The sequence below is a fragment of the Solanum stenotomum genome, chromosome 8 (assembly GCF_019186545.1).
Source record: "Solanum stenotomum isolate F172 chromosome 8, ASM1918654v1, whole genome shotgun sequence".
Taxonomy (NCBI): Eukaryota; Viridiplantae; Streptophyta; class Magnoliopsida; order Solanales; family Solanaceae; genus Solanum; species Solanum stenotomum.
This window is the reverse complement of record NC_064289.1, coordinates 25,680,737-25,701,106: the sequence shown is the minus strand read 5'-3', so window position 1 is coordinate 25,701,106 and position 20,370 is coordinate 25,680,737. Positions and strand designations below refer to the sequence as shown.

The window sequence follows — 20,370 nt, the reverse complement described above, 5'->3', positions numbered from 1 at the left end:
ATTTCATGAATCATGATTTCAACTTTATCAAAAACTTGTTAATGGGTTGCAACCTCGAATTCAATTTTTAAAATTTAATTCAAGAAACTAAAAATTACTTTTTTTTGGAAAGTAACTAGTTAATTGACATTGTATGCAAATGTGTGTGTGTGATTTTTTGGCAAGTGTAAATATAGATGCCTAAAAATAGTGGTGCATGTAAGCAAAAGTGCTCTGCCATTTGAATTATTAGATCCGATTATTTATTTGATAGCAAAGATATTTATTTATTTATTTTAAAATTAGTGTGGATTCATACATACTAAGAGCGTTTACACTGTCGCTAATAGTGATTTTATTGAGGTTTTCAAACCTATTCAAAATATCACACGCAGCTGTAGTGATTAACTTAGTAGCCATTCCTTCATTTTTAATCAGGGGCGGATCCATGTATATATTTAGGGATGCATGTGATATATATATAGGAAAAGACATAAATTCCTCCCTGAATTTGTCATGAAAAGTCAGTTACACGCTTAAACTATTGTGATGACCTATTACACACCTAATCTTATTCAAAGTGATATTAATACCCCCTTAGAAGTGACATGGTACAGAAAGTGTTTTCACCTTCCTTAAGGTGTGTGAGAAGAAGAAAAATTATATTAAAATGACAAGTTTAAACATGTGGCACTATTTTATTGGTCATTATATAATTAAGTCTTATAATTTTTAATATATTAATTATGTCTTTTTTTTCTTTTTTATCTATTTATTAGGGAAGGCTCCTCTCCAGTGATGACCTCTCCAGTTTCCCCCAGTGCTACCTTGTATAGTTGACATGTGTTCATTTAATTTTTAATGGACCAGATTAATTTCTTGATCAAATACCATTAACCATGGTTATTACTATTTCTGTTTCTCTCTCCTCTCTCATCTCTTTCTTTCTCACTTAATTCTACAACAAATCTTTTCTCAATCAGCAAAGAATTTGCTTTGTTAACAACAAATCGCTTTTTCTTTTCATTATTTTCACACCGTGATAAAAGAAGACAAAATTCAAAGGATGAACTTGGGTTATAAAATTTTAAAAAAATCTAACCCGTGAGACTACTTCTTTGAAGCTTGGTTCGGTCACAATGGTGATTCACAAACCTCTGTCATCTTCTTCGTAACATCAATTTTTTCAATTTGGAGTTTCCGCAACAGCCAACTTAAGGATCTGGAAAGGGCACGAAAAATGGGTAGGAAAATATTTTTTCATATACTTTTTTTTTTCTGGTGAAATTCTCCATTTATTTTTTGGGTCTTCTTTTCTTGTGGTATTTATAACTGTAATCTTTAATTGGGGCTAATCACTCCATTCAGTCTTTCTCTTTTAGACTCTCCCTAGTTGTTCATATGTAAATATTAAAATATTGATGTAATTTTGATTTTCAATTGTTTGATTGCTCTGTTTTTCGGAGAGTTTTGGAGGGGGAAGAAGTGTTTCTTTTGCTGATTGAGAAAGGAATGAGAGGAAAGAGAATTACTAATAACCATGGTTAATGATATTTGGTCAAAAATTTAATCTAATCCATTAGAGAATTAAATGGACACATGTCAATTATATGAAATAGCACTGGGGGAAATTGGAGAGAAGTCTCTTCTGTTTATTGGTGACCCCAATTTCTTTAAAACTTTTACAAAAAAATTTTTAAAGCTCTTCTTCTTTACAAATTATTTGTCACCATTGATGATTTCTTCAAATATCCATCACTTTATCTTAAAAAGGAACTCTTAATAAAAGTAAAAAATAGTGGGGAGGATGTTGATTTCCACCGAAAAGTTAATAATTTTAACTTAAGGTTCATGATTTTTATTTGAACTCGCCGGAGGATTCACCGAAAAAAATTATGAGAAAGATAATGACTTCTATTGAAAATCCTATGACATTTATGCATAAAATTCATGTTTCACAGCCAACATTTTTCAAAAATTCATGGAAGAAAATAATTTTCTATCTTTGCCTTCTTTATTCTCGTCGGAGCACCACCCACAACCATCACAATGTTATTTTTATCTCAAGACATCAATAGCATATGTGATTTTACACACAAATAATACTAATGAAATGTTTGATTTTCATGCAAATTATCAAGATTTCAAAAGAACATTTACAGATCTGAAAGTTTTTATTTGTTTCGCTGACAACAATGGTGTTGCCCACCACCTATCGCCGCCGCCAACATCACTAAACTTCATAATCATCTTATTGTCTCATGTTCTCTCTTCAAATTTCTTGTTTTCCCTTCAATTTATGAATAATGAAGAAGAAAGAAGAAATGAATTTTAAGAAGAAAGAAATGTAAGGTGGAGGAGGAAGAAAGCCTATGTTTCTACTTTTTGCAAAAGTCTAAGAAAATATTAAGCAAAAATGATTTTTAAAAATTTAAATAATCGTATTTACGTGTCAAAATGCGTGTATAACACATTTTCACACAAAAATTGGTATTGTCTTCGGAAGGGGGTATTAATTTCACTTTAAACAAGATTGAGTGTGTAATAGATCGTTATGATATTTTAAGCGTGTAACTGATTTTTTTAAACAAGTTCAGGGGGAATTTATGTCTTTTCTAATATATATATATATATAATTAATAGTGATTCCATGGAATTGTACCCGAAATTTTCAAATCTCAAATTTACCTTTGTTTTTAATTACTTGCATTTGATGTAAAGCAACTTCCGATTTTGATAGTTATATTTTTGTTCTCTCTAAATGACTAACTTAACATTCTTTATATGCAATTCATTCACATAATAGTTTCCCTTTTATTTTATTCAGAATAATAATAATAACTTACTTATCTTGAATATAAATTTGGAAAACGATTTATGTTAGGCCAAAATTCATACATAACTCCTCCAACTTGCACTCATTTTTCAATTTAGTTATTCCATCTAACCTCGTTAAACCCTTTAATCCCACTTTTTATATACTATTTAAATACAAAAAAAAAGAATTTTTATATTTTTATTTATACTTTCAACTATAAATTTGTACTTTGAAAATCGACGTTCATTCAAATAATTTTTGTAAAAAAAAATTGACGGATGCCTGTCGATTTTTCTTAAAAAATAATAATTTTCTTTTCTTAATTTTTATATATTTTTGTACGAAAAATAACCAACAAATGTATATCAATTTTTTCTAAGTGCGCAATTGTTTTCCTTAAAAAGATTATTGACAACCTGATGTAATCCGTCGAATTTTAATGTTTTTAGCAGTGTTATTAGTAATGCATTATATATTATTCCTATCTGCATTGAAGATATGCGCATTTTACCCTATTAAAATTGAGGATCTTCTCGACTAGCAAGTTATTTGTTGGAGAAAATGGTCAAATGAGCCCCCAACCTATTACCGGATTTTCAACTACACACTTATATTTTACGAGGGTCCTATTAACCCCCTGAACTATTTAAAATTGAAATTATTACCTCCCTAATTGCTTATGTGGCAAAGTGAGTGTATTTCACTCTCTTTGAGAGTGTAAAGATCAAAAATAAATATTAAAAACTTTATTTTTAATATTCTTTTCATTTTTATTTTTCATTTTTTTCCTTTATTTGTTTCTTTTTTTTAAAAAAAAAAAAAAGAAGTCAAATAAAAACACTCAAAGTAATTGAAAAATCAAAACAAACAAAATCAAAAGAAAAAAAAAGCTACAGAGAACAATTTGAATAAGCTACTTTCTTCCTCGGAGCTCCAAGCGACGGTCTAATGCCTGAGCAGCGCCGCATTGATACCGGAAAATCGAGGTACAGAGTTGAAGCCAACTTCAATTACGCCAAACTTGAAACTCCTATGAAATTGCCAGCTATAAACTCTCATCATCATAGATCTGTCATGGGAATAGCACAAAAAGTTTGGATATATTTCATCCAAGACAACGATCTCATCTCTAATTTTTTTTTCTTCTGAGCAACTTAGTAGAGCATTCATGACAACCATCAAATTTCACCATCACGATATGAAAATCAATACCATTACAATATCTATCAAAACCACCACAAATCATAGATAGAAATCTCCTTCCCACTCTTCACACAATCAAAAACTATTAAGTAAATTATTTTACACCCACCCATTTTTAAAATCAACTATTAGCCATTAAAACACCATTGAAATACCATCTTGAAGCTATTGTAACAAGCTTTTTCAGTTAACAATATTCATTCAAATAAATTAATAATGATGGAAATCTCAAAAAAAAAAAGTTCTCAAAATATCCTCATCGGAAAAATTTTGACAGATAATTATTTTTTAGGTCAATTAAATTGACAATAAATCTTATCATTTATGCACGTATTTCATAACCATAATTTAATAATTGTTTTAGATTTGACAAAAAAGAATTTAAAAATGGGAAGAGAAAATGGCATTGATATGCTAAGATTTAAAGAAAAAGGAGGAAGAGAAAGGAAAGAAAAAAGGAAGGATTATCAATCAAAAAGGTAAGAAAAAAATAAAAAAATTACACGTGTCAAATGCGTGGATTTCACTAATCCACATAAATGTGGTTGTGACTTTTTAGGGAGGTAATAATTTCAATTTGAAATAGTTTAGGGGGATAATAGAACCCCCGTGAAGTATAAGTGTGTAGTTGAAAATAATAGGTTGGGGGCTCATTTGGCCATTTTCTCTTATTTGTTGGGTTCATCAAAATGATGAAAAATTTCTAGTTTGTAATACTAATTCGTCAAAGTTGTCCACTTTTTATAACAATTTCTTTGTAGGATGCTTTCATAGGTCAGATGTTTTTGGTAGTCAATTTTTTGCCCCTTTAATAAGCTATAATTCTCCATAAATGGTTAGTTTTTAATATTAATATTATATATTTTTTGGATAAAAAAATAATCAAACACCACTCAAATAAATTTATTTATTCTTTATTTTTAGCAAGAAGTCAATTTTATTTTGAACTTCTAAAAATGTTTAGTATTCTCTTTCTTTTGTTTCTTGGTCAAGTGCGTTCATATTGAAATATGCGTCAACTTACGAAGCGAAAAGATATTAATGGGAAATTGATCCTTAATTCTCAAGGTAAATAATTAAATATGTGATTAAGTGCATCAGTTAACACTCTTGTAGCGTGCATGTCAATGGGAATGTTGAAATGATCTTTGTGAGCATATTAGGAGTGACAAGACTAGAAATAACCTTATTCAGGAGAATATAGAAACGGAAAAAATGAGAGAAACGAGACTGAGATGATTTGGACATATGAAGAGGAGGTGCGTTGGCGCTTCAATGAGGAGATGTAAGAGACTAGTTCTAGGGGGTACACAAAAGGGTAGAGGTAGGCCAAAAAAAATATTGTGGAGATGTGATCAGACATGACATGACACAACTTCATATTATCAAGGACATGACTCTAGATATGAAGAAGTGAAGGTCGCATATTAGGGCAAAATGTTACTAGGGGTAGCGTGTTGTCTTGCATTGTGAAGGTTTTTGCATAGTACTGGTCGTACCCTTGTAGTTCTTGTCATATGTTGTCTATTGTGTTTCGTTTATCACACTATTTTACTATTGTTAATGCTTTTTTCTTGTAGACTTTAACACTGCTTTTCTTATTAACGATTATGTTTTCTTCATTATCTTCATCTTCTTGTACTCGAGTTTGATGAACTTGTGCGGATAGTTTTCGAAAACAATCTCTCTACATTTACAAAATTGTGATAAAATTTGTATACACTCTACCCTTCATAGGCCCCACTTAATGAAATTTTACAAAATATGTTATTGTTATTATTGTAACATATAGATCAAAATATGATATTATATTAAATTCAACATTTTTTAAAATAAAATATCTACGTTTCCAAAGAAATGAAAGATTCATGTACATGCCAGACTCAAGTGAGCAAAAGTTGAAAGATAAATCATGTTTACCATCTGAACAATCTCGTGTTAACACTCATCTTTATCCGAATTACGGTTAGTATTAACCATAAAATCAAAAATCAAAAATCAAAAGTAGGTAGCTATGGGATTTTAACCTTTCCTTTTTTATACTGTTTTGGGCAAATTACAGAAATCACATATTTTTAAGGCAAAATTACAATTTATCCCTTAAAAATTTATATTTACAGAAATCCCTCAAACGGATACAATAATATAAGTGCTGATACATTAATCTGATGTGCGAGATACATTAATCGTTAAGTAAGATACATTACATTTTATACATGATACACTAATCTGATATACATTTTATACATGATATACTAATCTGATGTACATTCTATACATGATACACTAATCTGATGTACATTTTATACATGATATACTAATTTGATGCGCTAGATACATTAATCTGATGCGCAAGATACACTAATCTGATACGCGAAAATGAGAAATTTTGGAGATTTGTAAAACTTATAGGGGATAATGGTGATAAGTAAACTAAAAGGTGATACTTCTCTAATTTTTCCTACTTTTTAAGCCTAAAATAAAGCACTTTTATTTCATTGTCAAACACATTTAAAAATAAAAAAAACGCTTAAAAACCAAAAACACCTAAAAATATTCAGTGTAAATTCATTAATTCTTTATTATTTTAATTGGAATCCTATAGAATTGGCCAAAAGATTCTGTGTTTCCATCACTGTCTTCCTTTTTCATTCGGAAAAAGATTTTGGGGTATTTAATTTTGCTATACTGTTTTTGCTTTTCCGAGGGGTGGGGTTGTTGCAGAGCCTAAACCTCTACATATTCTCTATCTCACTCTTTCTTCTTCACTAATGAACACTCAAAAGCTGCTGGCAAACATCCTCTTCAAAGTTCTTGCAATTCAACTCTAGCCAGTGAGTTTTCCTGACTAATTCTGTGTTTGTTTTTCATAAAGATCACCTTTTTATGCATTTTTATGAAGTAGGTGTTTAAGGTTTTGATTATATGTTGTTTTACTTACAAAATCTTGTTTTTTTTTTCTAATTTGATATGTGTATTTCTCTTGGTTTGTTTTTTCTTTGTGTTCCTTTGAAATGGTACGAAGTGTATAATAAATAGGCTGCTTTAACCCTGTTATGTCACATGGTTGTCATTTCCTTGGGAAGTTTTCTGTTTCATCTTTGTTACTTTGTTGGTGTCTTTATGTTTGTTTGGTCCAATGATAATGTGGATAACAAATCAATGGAGTCAGCTGACTGTTTCTGTGCTTCTTTTTCATAAAGATCATTCTTTAATGCTTTTTCTTAAATGAGTTTTTCCATGGAGGTTTAAATCTTTGATTGCATGTTCTTTTACTTATAAAGTCTTGTTTTTTTCCTTCTGATTTGATATGTGTACTCTTAGATTCTCGTTTTTCTTTAAAATGGTACAAAAGGTATAGTTTCCTTGGGAGTGTTTTATGTTTTTTCTTTGTTACTTTGTTGGTGTCTTTATGTTTGTTTGGTCCGATATTAATGTAGATAACAAATCAATGGATCCAGCTGACTATTTCTGTGTTTGTTTTTCATAAAGATCACTCTTTTATGCATTATTTTGAAATGGTTTTTTCATGGAGGTTAAATCTTTTGATTATATGTGCTGAACTTACAAAACTTTTTTTTTTTTCTGGTTTGATTTGTATTGGGTTCTCTTTGTGTTTCTTTGAAATGGTAAAACGGGTGTGTGGATACAATAGGATGTTTTTATGTATGGTCACCTGGTTGTCATTTTCTTGGAGAGTTTGTTGTTTCATTTTATTACTTCTGTTGATGTCTTTATTTTTGTTTGGTCTGATGTTAATGTAGATAACAACCAATGGAGCCAACTGATGTTGCAGTCTCTGAAAACCAACAGCTCTCCGCTGACCCTCTGCCTTTTGCTAGAAGGTTGGCTTCTTACATCTGTTTTCTCTTTAACAGAGTTAAGGTAAAAAAAAAATTGATTGAAAAAACGAACTTTTGTAATATACATTCTCTATGTATGATTTTGTTATGTAGTTATCAGTTGGAAGCCCTAGAGACTGCATTAAAGCAGAACACAATTGTTTACTTGGAGACTGGTTCTGGAAAGACCTTGATTGCAATTATGCTTCTTAGAAGCTATGCTTACCTTCTTCGAAAGCCGTCTCCATACATAGCTGTTTTCTTGGTCCCGACTGTTGTTCTAGTGACGCAGGTAGTACATCTAGCTTCTCAATCTAGTCCCTTAAAATTCATCATCTTAATGCGTATATTTTTATGTATGGATGTATCCACTAATTTCTCTCCCATCTAAAGATTGAAGAACTATTTTTTCCCCATTAGTTTTCTCATGTTCTGCCGTTTGTTTTACTGTTTGAGTTTGCTTGGTTTAAGGTCCAAAACTATCTATTTGACTTGACATAATGTTGTTGATCTTGTGGTTTGATAATTACAAGCAAGGAGATTCTCTCATGATGCATACCGACTTAAAAGTGGGCAAGTATTGGGGAGAAATGGGTGTTGATTATTGGGATGCTGCTACATGGCAACAACAAGTGGACACCCATGAGGTGTGTATGAACTATATTTTATCTTCAGTGATAGATTATTAACCGTTGCTTGAGTTGGCATTGAATATGGCTACAATGTTTTCAAAAGGATTCCAGTCCTAAAGTTACTAAACAACTATATGGGAATAAAATGGAAGTGACTGTTTATTAATCCTTTCTATAGCCCAAACTAATGGGACATGGAGTATATGCTTCTATGCTAAAGTAAGGCCCGTATCTTCATAAAAATGCCCACAGCTGAAGGGTCGAACCCACTACAACCTATCTTTGGACCTTTAGGGGTTGTTTGGTTGGTGGGATAAGGGATAACAATCCCGGGAAACAATTCGGGATTATTTTATCCCATGTTTGGTTATGAGTATCAATTAGTCTCAGAATACATTTTGTGCTAAAATAGTGGGACAGCTAATCCCATGGGATATCCTTGTCTATCTCCTTACTGTAACCATTAGAGATCAAAATTTTTGTACAGATTAGTTAATTAAAAGAAATGGTTGTAAAAGCTATAAAAAAAATTAGCTGCCCATATTTGCGATTGAACTTGTGAGTTTAATGTTGTCTAGTGACTGGTATTGGGATCTCATGGAATAGTAATGTGCTCTCCAAGGGAAGTCTCAAATGAGCTGTTGTTGTTTGCCTTAAGATCCTTTTTTTTTGGGCAGGCTCTCTTCGAATATATTAGATCTGGCATTCATCATTTATATGCTAGGAATTAAGTTAGGCATTGTATTATATATTACTTGGATGCATCATTAGTAATCACCCCAAGGTTTCGTCTTTCAGGTACTGGTTATGACTCCAGCAATACTACTTTCTGCTTTGAGGCATAGCTTTATACAAATAAACATGATAAAAGTTATAATATTTGATGAGTGCCACAATGCACGAGGCAAACACCCCTATGCCAGCATAATGATGGTATGTTGTTTGTGCTACGATTGAATTTTCTGTACAACAGTTTGTGCTAATTGTTGATTATATTTTCTAAAGTGCAATTTCTTCACCTGGACAATGCTTTTATATAATATGTGTCACTCTCTTGGTTCCAAAATACTTGTGACACTTGGTTCCAAAATACTTGACCCACTTTGGTTATCACATACCCAAAGTAAATTGTTTGAATAGATTATTATTAAGGAGTTCAGTATATAAGTGCCATTGCTGAAATGAGTTGATAAATTGTCAAATAATATTTTTGTATGTTTGAGTTATCAACTGGAAATCCTTTACATGCTAGAAAAGAGAACTTGTAAAAACTTACAATGTAAACAATTAGCAAAAACTGTCATCCAGGTTTGTTTCTTTAATAGCTGATTATATTAGACTTCAACTGCTTCTAGAAAATTCACATATATTCCTATTGCAGTTGAATAATGAGCGTTGGTGACTGTCTTATGTTGCATGAGATATCCTATTGCATGAAGGTGCTATGTGCTACAGTCATTTTTTTCTCTTTAGGTTGTGCATCACATCTCACACTGGATGATGGAATGAGTTGTTATTACGTGATTTTCGTCATTACCCACCTCATGAGATAACTTGTGGTATTGAGAGGACCAAGGCTCATTCTCTTGAGGTGGTACCAACGTTAGGCACACATTCACATTCCTTGTTTATCCAAATGCTAAGCTCCATATAATGTTGACAACACTCTAATTATCTAGGCCAGGGTGTGATCAGGGAGGGGGATTGTTAGAGTGCCACATTGGTTAAGAGCATGTATTATAGTCTCCTTTTATGGTCTTGGGCAATGTCCACATCCTGAGCTAATCCTGCTTGAACATGACTTATTATGGTGCTTGAACAATTCTCGTCTTAGAGGATTAATTTTCTTTCAGGAATTTTATCATCCCCAGTTAAACCATCAGAGCTCACAACTTCCAAGAATATTTGGGATGACTGCTTCCCCTATAAAGTCTAAAGGTTGGCGGGATTTGATCTTATAACTTTGGACATCTTTTGAGATGTTTCTACATCATACTGTTAAAGAACTGGTTATCTCACTTTCTCTGGATTCTCATGTTTTATACTTTTTGTGCAGGTTCTAGCACGGCAGATAGTTATTGGCAAAAGATTCGTGATCTTGAGAATCTTATGAATTCCAAGGTTTTCTCAATTGATCTTCTCACATTTATCTGGTTTCGTCTTGCACTCTGATTAAATGTAGTTCAGAGAAGAGACTGTGCAAGCATTAAAATTTTAGCTTTTGGATGTTTTTCATCAAAACATGGCATGATTGACATTAGTTTCTTGCTTAGAGTTGCACTAAGCAGAAACTGTGCTTATAAGCAGATGAAGATCATAAACACACATTTAGATGTATATTTGGTTCCTCTAATTGTGATCTGCCTTTGCAAATGAAGGTATACACGTGTGGCAGTGAATCTGTTCTGGCGGAGTATATCCCATTCTCTAATCCGAAGTTGAAGATATACAAACATGTGGATATTCCTTGCACATTGTTTCTTAGTTTAGCTCATGACCTGGAACAGTTGAAAGAAAAGGTAAGCAACAATTCTTTAGCCAATGGATTTTGTCTTTCTACTTTACATAACGTTCATGCAAATCTTCCGTCCCTCTCTGAAGATATCTTCCCTTGTATCAATTATTAGTTAGATTATGGTGCCTCTTTCCTCTGTAGTAGTTGTGTACAAGCAGAAAACGGGAAGTGCCTTGAATGAATACTGAGACTACTAACTAAACCTTAATTTATCCTTATAGTAGTGATTGGAGCAATCACGTTGGCTTGTTCAACATGTGGATCAGACATTTTTGCTCTTCCAATTTTAGTTGTTTGTACTTTTCTTATCATTGCAGCATGATTGTTCAATTTCAAAGTCAAACCTGTCTTTTATGAGTGCTGGAACTGCAAGAAGACGTTTATCAAAACTTTATTCGGCCTTCTTATTTTGTTTGAGTGAGATGGGTGCTTGGCTGGCTTTCAAGGTAAATTTTGTTCCTTGTTGGAGCCAAAATAAATAAATAAACTTTTTAGCCTTGATCATTTTCCTAACATGAGACTTCATTTTGAATCAGGCCACTGAGTTCTTGTCCCGTGAAGAAGTTGATTTCTTTTCATGGGGAGAATTAGATGTATGTGCTCAAACAATTGTTAGAGATTTCAGTTTGGGTGCATCTAAGATTTTTTCGGCTCGCTTACCTTCTGGTATCATAGTTACAACATCCATTTTCTTTTCTTCCTGAACTGTAAGATTCTTTTTTGATTTCTTTCTGCTATCTGTTTCTCACTCACTCTCTCTTCCCTGTAAACATAGGGCCACATTGGTCAATTGGTGGTGATATTAAGGCAAATGTGGATGCTGGATATCTGTCATCCAAAGTTACTTGTCTTCTAGAGTCTCTTCTCGAGTACAGGTGAGAGCGGTTGAATATTGAATGTACTAATTAGTCAAAAGATTTAATGTCAGTTCAATCTGTTGGAAGTTTGGAGAAAAGATGGGAAAAAAAGAAAAAGTGGTCGGTTAGATTCTTTTAACATTTTGCGTCTGCAAGAGACTCTTTCGAAGAAGGAAGGTTGTCTTTTTGTTTCCCTGGGCAAAATGGACCTGCTTTAATTTTCTTTCACAGATTCTGAGGAAGCACGTGTAGAATTATATGTGATTTAGTGTTGATGCAATTAAACATTTGTAAGATCTTACAGTTCCTTTGTATTGTTCTTGAGCATACTTTGGATTCATGAATAAATATGAACTTCCCCTGGTATTTAATATGGACAGTTTCTGAGATTATCCATTCTGTTGTAGGGAAATAGGATTATATGTTTAGTGATTACCAACAAACAATCTTTTCATTGGTAACAGGGACCAGAAGGATTTGAGATGCATCATATTTGTTGAGAGAATTATTACAGCCATTGTTCTTCGGTCTCTATTGAATGAGTTGCTTCCGGAACTATGTGGTTGGAGAACTGAGTACACAGCAGGACATATTTCTGTGGTCCAGTCACAGAGTAGGAAATTACAAAACAAAATTGTTGAAGAATTTCGCAAGGGGTTGGTAAGTTAAAATTTGTTTTTTTTTTTTGCTTTCTAGGTAGTTTTTGAAGATTTAAAGTCTGATATCCATGCAAACACTGCAGGTGAACATTATTGTAGCAACATCTATTCTTGAAGAGGGCTTGGATGTTCAAAGTTGCAACCTTGTCATTCGATTTGATCCCTCAGCTACTGTTTGTAGCTTTATACAATCACGTGGACGAGCTCGAATGCAAAACTCTGACTTTCTTCTGATGGTCAGAAGGTATGTTTTGTCAATCTATTCTAATTGATACTATGAATGTTTTTCAGAGTTCTGACATTATTGTTTTTGGTGTATTATTTACTGAAACATTCTATTTCTTCTGTTGTCTGCCCTACTGTTATACAAAGATTAAATGAATTATTTAAAAGAATCTAATAAACAATTACTTTAGCTCTTGACATTTTTTGCAAGTACAAATGATTATAATGGTGGTAGAGGGTACGCGGAGGGGTAGAGGTAGGCCCAAGAAGTATTGGGAAGAGGTGATTAGACAAGACTTGGCTATGCTTCACATCACCGAGGACATGACTCTAGATAGGAAGGAGTGGAGGTCGCGTATTAAGGTTGAAGGTTAGTAGGGTTAGCGGGTTGCCTTCCCTTGCGAGGGTTTGGGTTGTTAGCGTTTGGAGCAGTCCTAGCCTTTGCTGTTTACTGCGTTTCACTCCCTTTTTCTTTCTTGTTATGGTCTCATTTGTTGATTATACGCTATCTTTTGTATTGGCTGTTATGTTTGCATATATCTCTCTTGTCACTTAGATTTGATGTTCTTGAGTTGAGGGTCTCTTGGAAACAGCCTCTCTACCTCCACGAGGTAGTGGCAAGGTCTGCGTACTATTTACCCTCCCCAGACCCCACCTAGTGGGATTTCACTGGGTTGTTGTTGTTGTTGTTGATTATAACAGTGGACTGATCGTTCTCATTTTGACTTAAATCCTAGTGGGGATGATTCGACCCTTACTCGCATGCACAACTATATGGCTAGTGGGGAGATAATGCGACAAGAATCATTACGTCATGCTTCTATTCCATGTTCACCTCTAGATGATGAATTGTATGATGAGCCTTGCTACAAAGTTGAAAGCACAGGAGCAATTGTCACCCTCAGTTCTAGCGTGTCATTGTTATACTTATATTGCTCAAGGCTACCATCGGATGGGTTTGTACTGCATATTCCTTGCTATGTGTTAAGGATTCTGGTATCTTTGAGTACTTCATGTGTTAAACATTGTGTTATTGTCTGACATTCAATTCAATTGTAGGTACTTTAAACCCAATCCTAGGTGTGTGATTGATAAGGAAACAGGAACCTGCACGCTGCAACTTCCCAAAAGTTGCCCTCTGCAAAGAATTATTAGTGTACAGGGGAATAGCAAAATATCGAAGCAACTTGCATGCCTGGAAGCTTGTAAAGAACTTCATCGTGTGGGTGCCTTAACTGACAATCTTGTTCCTGATATCATGGAAGAAGAAATCATCAACAAAGAATCAGGTAATTCTAACATTTTCCATCTAATGTGTTTTTTTTTGGATTGTGGTGCTTGACGAAACCTATTATATTGTGCAGAATGTCAAATCCATACTGTTGAAGAATCAAAATACTTTCCACCAGAATTGGTTAGTCATTGCGGCAATGATTCAGAAGCACTGTACTACTGCTACCTAGTTGAGTTGCAACATGACTTTTACAACGATTTCCAGCTTCATGGAATTATACTTGCTGTTAGGACAAGGCTTAAGTTTGATGATGAAATAATGGCATTTGACTTGGACGTAGATAGGAGGGGACGCTTACAAGTTCAACTTAATTATCATAAAGTTGTTGCACTTACTTCTGAAGAGGTGACTATAATTTTGATGGATTTTATCATCTCTTTATTCGTTACCTGTAAAAATGATTGCTGATACTTTTAATATATCTATCTCTTTTTCCCCAGATTCAATGGTGTCAGAGGTTTCAATCCAGCGTCTTCAGAATTCTTCTTGACCGTGATCTGAGTAAACTGCAGGACGCTTTGGCTGCAGTCCAATCACCTATTGGTTCTGCAGTTTCTGATTATCTTTTGCTCCCATCTTTGGGTACTACCCCTGAAATAAATTGGAAATGCGTGAATTCTTTGCTGTTTCCGTCTCAAGTTCTTGGGGATAAGCATATGGATTGCTGCTCTACACAAGGTTGCAAACGCAGTGTGAGCACCAAAACTGGGGTGGTATGTAGCTGCATGTTGGAGAACTCATTGGTCTTTACACCTCATAATGGCCATATATACTGCATTACTGGTTTTTTGGATAATTTGGATTGCAACTCATTGTTGGATATGAGAACTGGAGAACCCATTACCTACATAAAATACTACAAAAAGCGGTTTGTACAATTAGCTTCTGATTTCCTGGTGCACCTTTTCCATATATCATCTTTTGGTTTCAAAATATTAAGTAAGATGCGGTTTACAGGCATGGGATTAACATATGCTTTGAAGAAGAACCACTTCTTAGGGGAAAACACATTTGTAAGGTGCACAATTACCTTCAAAGATGCAGAACACAGAAGGCTAAAGGTTTGATCATATGGTTCTCCTTTTGTTATAATGCTTATGTATGATCACTTATCTTTGGCCTCCTTTGCAGATTCAACTGATTCATCTGTTGAGTTGCCTCCTGAACTTTGTTCCCTCATCATGTCACCTGTCTCTATTTCTACCCTTAATACCTATTCATATGTTCCTTCGATCATGCATCGGATTGAGTCCTTGGTTATGGCCTCAAACTTGAAAAAAATGCATTTGGATCACTGCACACTAAATATTTTTATTCCGACCGTTAAGGTATGTGCTGCTATGATCTCATCTCAGATCTTTGCTGTAATTAAATCGGTCTCTTTTAAGCTGTGAGCTTCATATATACTCCCGTGCTCGCAACTTACTCCTTGTTTTATTATTTTAGGTTTTGGAAGCAATGACAACAAAGAAATGCCTCGAGACGTTTCATTTGGAGTCACTTGAGACACTTGGAGACGCTTTTCTCAAATATGCTGCCAGTATACAGCTATTCAAGACTTACGAAAATCATCATGAGGGTCTTCTCACTGTTAAGAAAAACAAAATCATTTCCAATGATGCACTATGCAGGCTTGGATGTGCTCGTAAAATACCGGTAGGTATTCCTTGGTGATCAACTCCATGTCTCTATTAATCATTGAAGACTTATTGTTTTTTCTTTCTGATATGTCTCATCAATGCTTAAGACAACCAGGGGATATTTGCTCGTACACTTTGATCAAGGATTTGATATTGACTGTTAATTATACATGTCCCCTAAAAGTTGTCAACTCTTGCATATAAACATTCTCTACTTCCCTTCCTTGCCCACCCAGGGGATATTTGCTTGTACACTTTGATCAAGGATTCAATATTGGCTGTTAATTATGCCTGCCACCTAAAAGTTGTCTACTCTTGCATATAAACACTCTCTACTTCCTGTCCTTGCCCACACAACTGTTTACTGTTTGTTATAATAGAATTTTTTCTTTGAGAATTTGTTTGTTATAATGGAAATTAGTTGTTATTCATATTTGTAAAACATGCATATTTCGTCACTGCATCAATTGGAGTACATTTATTTAAGGACATGGCAGTTTTGAGCGAGTGCTTTTGGATACTTGTATAAGTACATATCCCAGTGGATTTATAAAGAGTTCCTACAGTTCCTTAATATTTTATTGGTCTTAACTGCATGTTCTTCTGCATTGCTGGATGCAAATGCTATTTGAATTCTTTTTCCTTTTTCTTCTTTTGGTTTTCCCTTCAATAAATACCTTTGATTGCAGGGATTTATCCGTAATGAACCATTTGATCTTAAAGCGTGGCTCATTCCTGGTGATAATTCTCAAATTCACACCTTCGACGAAGAGTTCCTAACTTCTTCAGATAAAATGTATAGTAGAGAAAAACAGAAGTTTAAAAGTAAGAGAGTAGCTGATGTTGTTGAGGCACTAATAGGTGCCTACCTCAGCTCGGGCGGGGAAGTAGCGGCGTTATCATTTATGAAATGGCTTGGGGTGGACATCGATTTTGTTGATGCACCTTTGCCAATGCACTTTCCCATGAATGCTGAGAAGCTAATCAATGTCAGATACTTGGAATCCCTGCTACATTACAAGTTCAATGATCCTTCTCTGCTTGTTGAAGCGCTAACTCACGGATCTTACATGCTACCTGAGATTCCACGATGCTATCAGGTTTTTCTCGTAAATGAATATTATATATATCTTAATGTTGTTAAATACTTGGATCTATATTTTGCAGTTTGATTACTAAAATATATTGTTGCCTAGATTGGGGAAGTTGTGAACCTAAACATTTCATTAACCTAAGGATGCATAGCATTTGATGGTTATTCTTACAGCTGCTAGTGACAAGGAAAGATGCCTTGTTTTAATTCATTCAAGGAAGTTTCAGGGTTTCTATAATGATAATATGAATCCTGTCTCACTATCTTTGCATCTTAATCTAAATTCAATATGCATATCCTCACATTTGGACCAATATATTGTGTGAGCGTTCAAGATAAGTAATATCATAAAAACAAGAGCAGTACTTTGTGGCTCTTAGGACACTGGAGAAAGAAATGAAACAATGTTGAGATTGAGAAAGTCAAGTTCGGGGTTTCCTAATTAATTATGACCTATGAGTTCCCAAGTAGAAATTGATTGCCAGAGCAGCAAGGTTGGCATTGATTTTAGAAGATTTCTTATCCTAAGATAATCCCAGTTGTTGTTCAATTCTTGAAGGATACGATAGAGCCTTGGTTCAGTGGAACATTTGGTGCCAATGGGCTTCTTCTATGACAAGTAATGGGGTGGCCTTGTGACTAAACAAGGGATAAATGAGACAACACCTGATTTCGGTTTTGGAATTTACAATGACCGTGATTTTCATTTGGGATACTTTGTGTATGCCATTTGTGTGCTTACCAGATTTGACCCTGCATAGAGAAAGCAATACAAGAGGCAAGCCTATTCATTAATGGAAGATATACGAACTTGAGACTCAAGGAGAACCAGCATTATACGCATCTTAGGTGTTTTGACTTGTGGAAATTACATTATTGGGCTGCAGGGCCTACTGAATTTCCATTTGGGAGAAATCAAGAGAGTAGAAGTGAAGTGATCAATGCATATTATTCAGCAGCATTGATGGGATTCACGTATGGAGATGCAAATCATGTTTCGGTTGGCTCGACTCTTGCGGCCTTGGAAATTCAGTTAGCCAGAGACTTGGTGGCATGTAAAAGGAGATTAACAAAATCTATACACCAAGTTTTGCCAAGAAAAATAAGGTGGTTAGTATTTTATGGTCAAAAGAGACGGCATCCTTTGGTTTCTCCATCTGAAAGGAAAACATCAGGCTGGGGATTCAAGTTACCATTATTACCAGTCACTGAGGTTGTGTTTTCTGAATACTGCTTTTGTGAAATTGGCACTCACTAGTGTACCCAAAAATAGTACTGAGGATGGGTGGAAAGGATTTGTTTATGCCTTGGAAGCAATTTATAAGCAGAAGCAAGCTCTAAAGAAAGTAAGGGATGTAAGCCGTCGTGATGATGGAAATTCACTCAAATCTTTTGTGGTGGATTCATAGCAGAAAATGATCAGCACTAAACTTGAGAGGGTCACTAATTATGCTTGTTAGATTGTTCTTCTTGATGGATCAATCATTTCCATTTGTTAAACTTCAATAAATATGATTTGAGGAACAGAGAGAATACCAATGTGTTTAGTGACCAATGTCACAAAGTTCATGTTTTACACTGGACCATTTTATTTGGAAGCTTTTTACTTGAAATATGCATCATGATCAATTGATTTCACAAAATAAATCATTTTCTGTTGTGTCGTGGTTCCATTGCGGTATGTTCAGCCTTCCTTGCTCACTGAGAGGATAGATTCACAATGCCTACATTCATAGTTTGTTCTTTTAAAATCAATATTCGTGTCTTTTTAACTCTCTTGATTCACATGCTAATATGATCACCTGGCTATGCAGCGCTTGGAATTTCTTGGAGATGCAGTGCTAGATTATGTTGTTACAGCACATCTCTATTTCAAGTATCCAGGACTGACTCCAGGACTAATTACTGATTTGAGGTCCGCCTCCGTAAACAATGAGTGTTATGCTCAGTCTGCAGTTAAGGCTGGCCTGCACAAGCACATTCTTCATGCCTCGCAAGATCTGCAGAGGCAAATACTTAGTACTGTTGAGGATTTCGAAAAATTGGATCTTCTGTCCACATTCGGATGGGAGGCTGAAACTACTTTCCCAAAGGTATTGCGCATACTTACCTCAAAGTTAAGACATAACACTTCATCTGAGAAACCCAAATTTAAGATACAGAAGAAAAAAAGTTTCTGAATGCTCTTTCTGCAATCAAACTGTAAATCTTTCCCATTGTCAAGAGCTTCGTCTTAAGATTAGTGCGGATTAACTGTATCGTATGTGCTACAGGTTTAGCTCATTTTCTTTTTTGGTTCAATATAGGTGCTTGGAGATGTTATTGAATCCCTTGGTGGTGCGATCTTTGTTGATTCTGGCTTCAACAAAGACACTACATTTCAAAGCATACGACCTCTTTTGGAACCGTTGGTTACTCCTCAGACAGTAAAGCTCCAACCAGTAAGAGAGTTAAGTGAACTATGTGACCAGAAAGGTTATATAAAGAAGAAGGATGTCGTCTCTCGTGAGAATGGTGTAGCATATATTACAGTAGAGGTTGAAGCAAATGGTGTTATTCACAAGAGCACATGCTCGGGACGAGACAAAATAATGGCCAAGAAGGTGGCTAGCAAAAATGTCCTCAAGTCTCTGAAAGAATGTCCATCCAATGCTTAGGAGTAGTTACTTTTCTGCTACTTCAGTTTACGGAATTTCTAAAAATCCTTAATATTTTAAGGATCATTTTGGTTGTTTGATTTCTTCTCTTATTAGAACTGTTTGGATGTGCCTTCCATTGTATTTGGTTGCTATTTCAATTAGGCTACTATATAAATGTGTCATTTAATTTGGCTTTATTTCACATTTATATCCTTCCTCCAACTTTGAGGTGCACAAGTAGAGACTTAGGGTGTGTTTGGTATGAAGTCCAATTTTCTCATGTTTGGTTAGATTAAATGTTTTTCAAATAAATTCATTCTCCTCAAATTTAAGGAAAATGACTTCCCTTCAAAACTTAAGGNATTTTGGTTGTTTGATTTCTTCTCTTATTAGAACTGTTTGGATGTGCCTTCCATTGTATTTGGTTGCTATTTCAATTAGGCTACTATATAAATGTGTCATTTAATTTGGCTTTATTTCACATTTATATCCTCCCTCCAACTTTGGGGTGCACAAGTAGAGACTTAGGGTGTGTTTGGTTGGATTAAATATTTTTCAAATAAATTCATTTTCCTCAAATATAAGAAAAATGACTTCCCTTCAAAACTTAAGGAAAACATTTTTCAAAACTCACTTTCAACTTCAAATTACAATTTTTTTTTTGTTGAAAAAATCAATTTATTTTGTCCCTATTCTCAAACCAGCCCTCCCCTCCCCCCAAAAAAAAAATTGAGTTTGTTTTTAAAAAATATTTTCAACTTCAAAATTTAATTTTTCACCCCTACCCTCGACCCCTCCCCCACCTTACCACCCACCCCCAAAAAAAAATTTAATCTTGTTTTTAAAAAATATTTTCAACTTCAAAATTTCATTTTTTCATCCAACCCTCAACCCCTCTCACCCACCCCCCACCCTCAAAACAAAATTTTAAGTTTGTTTTTAAAAAATATTTTCAACTTCAAATTTTTATTTTT

At 34.3% G+C, this 20,370-nt stretch overlaps 1 protein-coding gene across 1 annotated transcript; it reads left to right on the top strand.

Annotated features, from left to right (window-relative positions):
- The first annotated feature begins 6,634 nt into the window (after positions 1-6,634).
- On the top strand, positions 6,635-19,591 carry LOC125872780 (endoribonuclease Dicer homolog 2-like). The gene is made up of 23 exons (XM_049553570.1): positions 6,635-6,834; positions 7,765-7,845; positions 7,957-8,134; positions 8,376-8,489; positions 9,273-9,407; positions 10,328-10,412; positions 10,531-10,595; positions 10,853-10,993; positions 11,307-11,435; positions 11,526-11,655; positions 11,765-11,864; positions 12,311-12,506; positions 12,589-12,749; positions 13,468-13,686; positions 13,790-14,019; positions 14,095-14,369; positions 14,465-14,892; positions 14,982-15,085; positions 15,156-15,352; positions 15,471-15,680; positions 16,354-16,764; positions 18,572-18,850; positions 19,064-19,591. Exons 2-23 carry the CDS (start codon positions 7,775-7,777, stop codon positions 19,412-19,414), a joined length of 4,209 nt encoding a protein of 1,402 aa, XP_049409527.1. The 5' UTR covers positions 6,635-6,834; positions 7,765-7,774; the 3' UTR covers positions 19,415-19,591.
- Positions 19,592-20,370: the final 779 nt, after the last annotated feature.

Excerpts from the sequence above, each read along its gene's own strand:
- LOC125872780 (XM_049553570.1), top strand. The coding sequence starts at position 7,775 with ATGGAGCCAACTGATGTTGCAGTCTCTGAAAACCAACAGCTCTCCGCT. Across the intron at positions 10,596-10,852 it reads AGAATCTTATGAATTCCAAG|GTATACACGTGTGGCAGTGA; the intron begins GTTTTCTCAATT and ends TTGCAAATGAAG. Across the intron at positions 15,681-16,353 it reads GATGTGCTCGTAAAATACCG|GGATTTATCCGTAATGAACC; the intron begins GTAGGTATTCCT and ends CTTTGATTGCAG.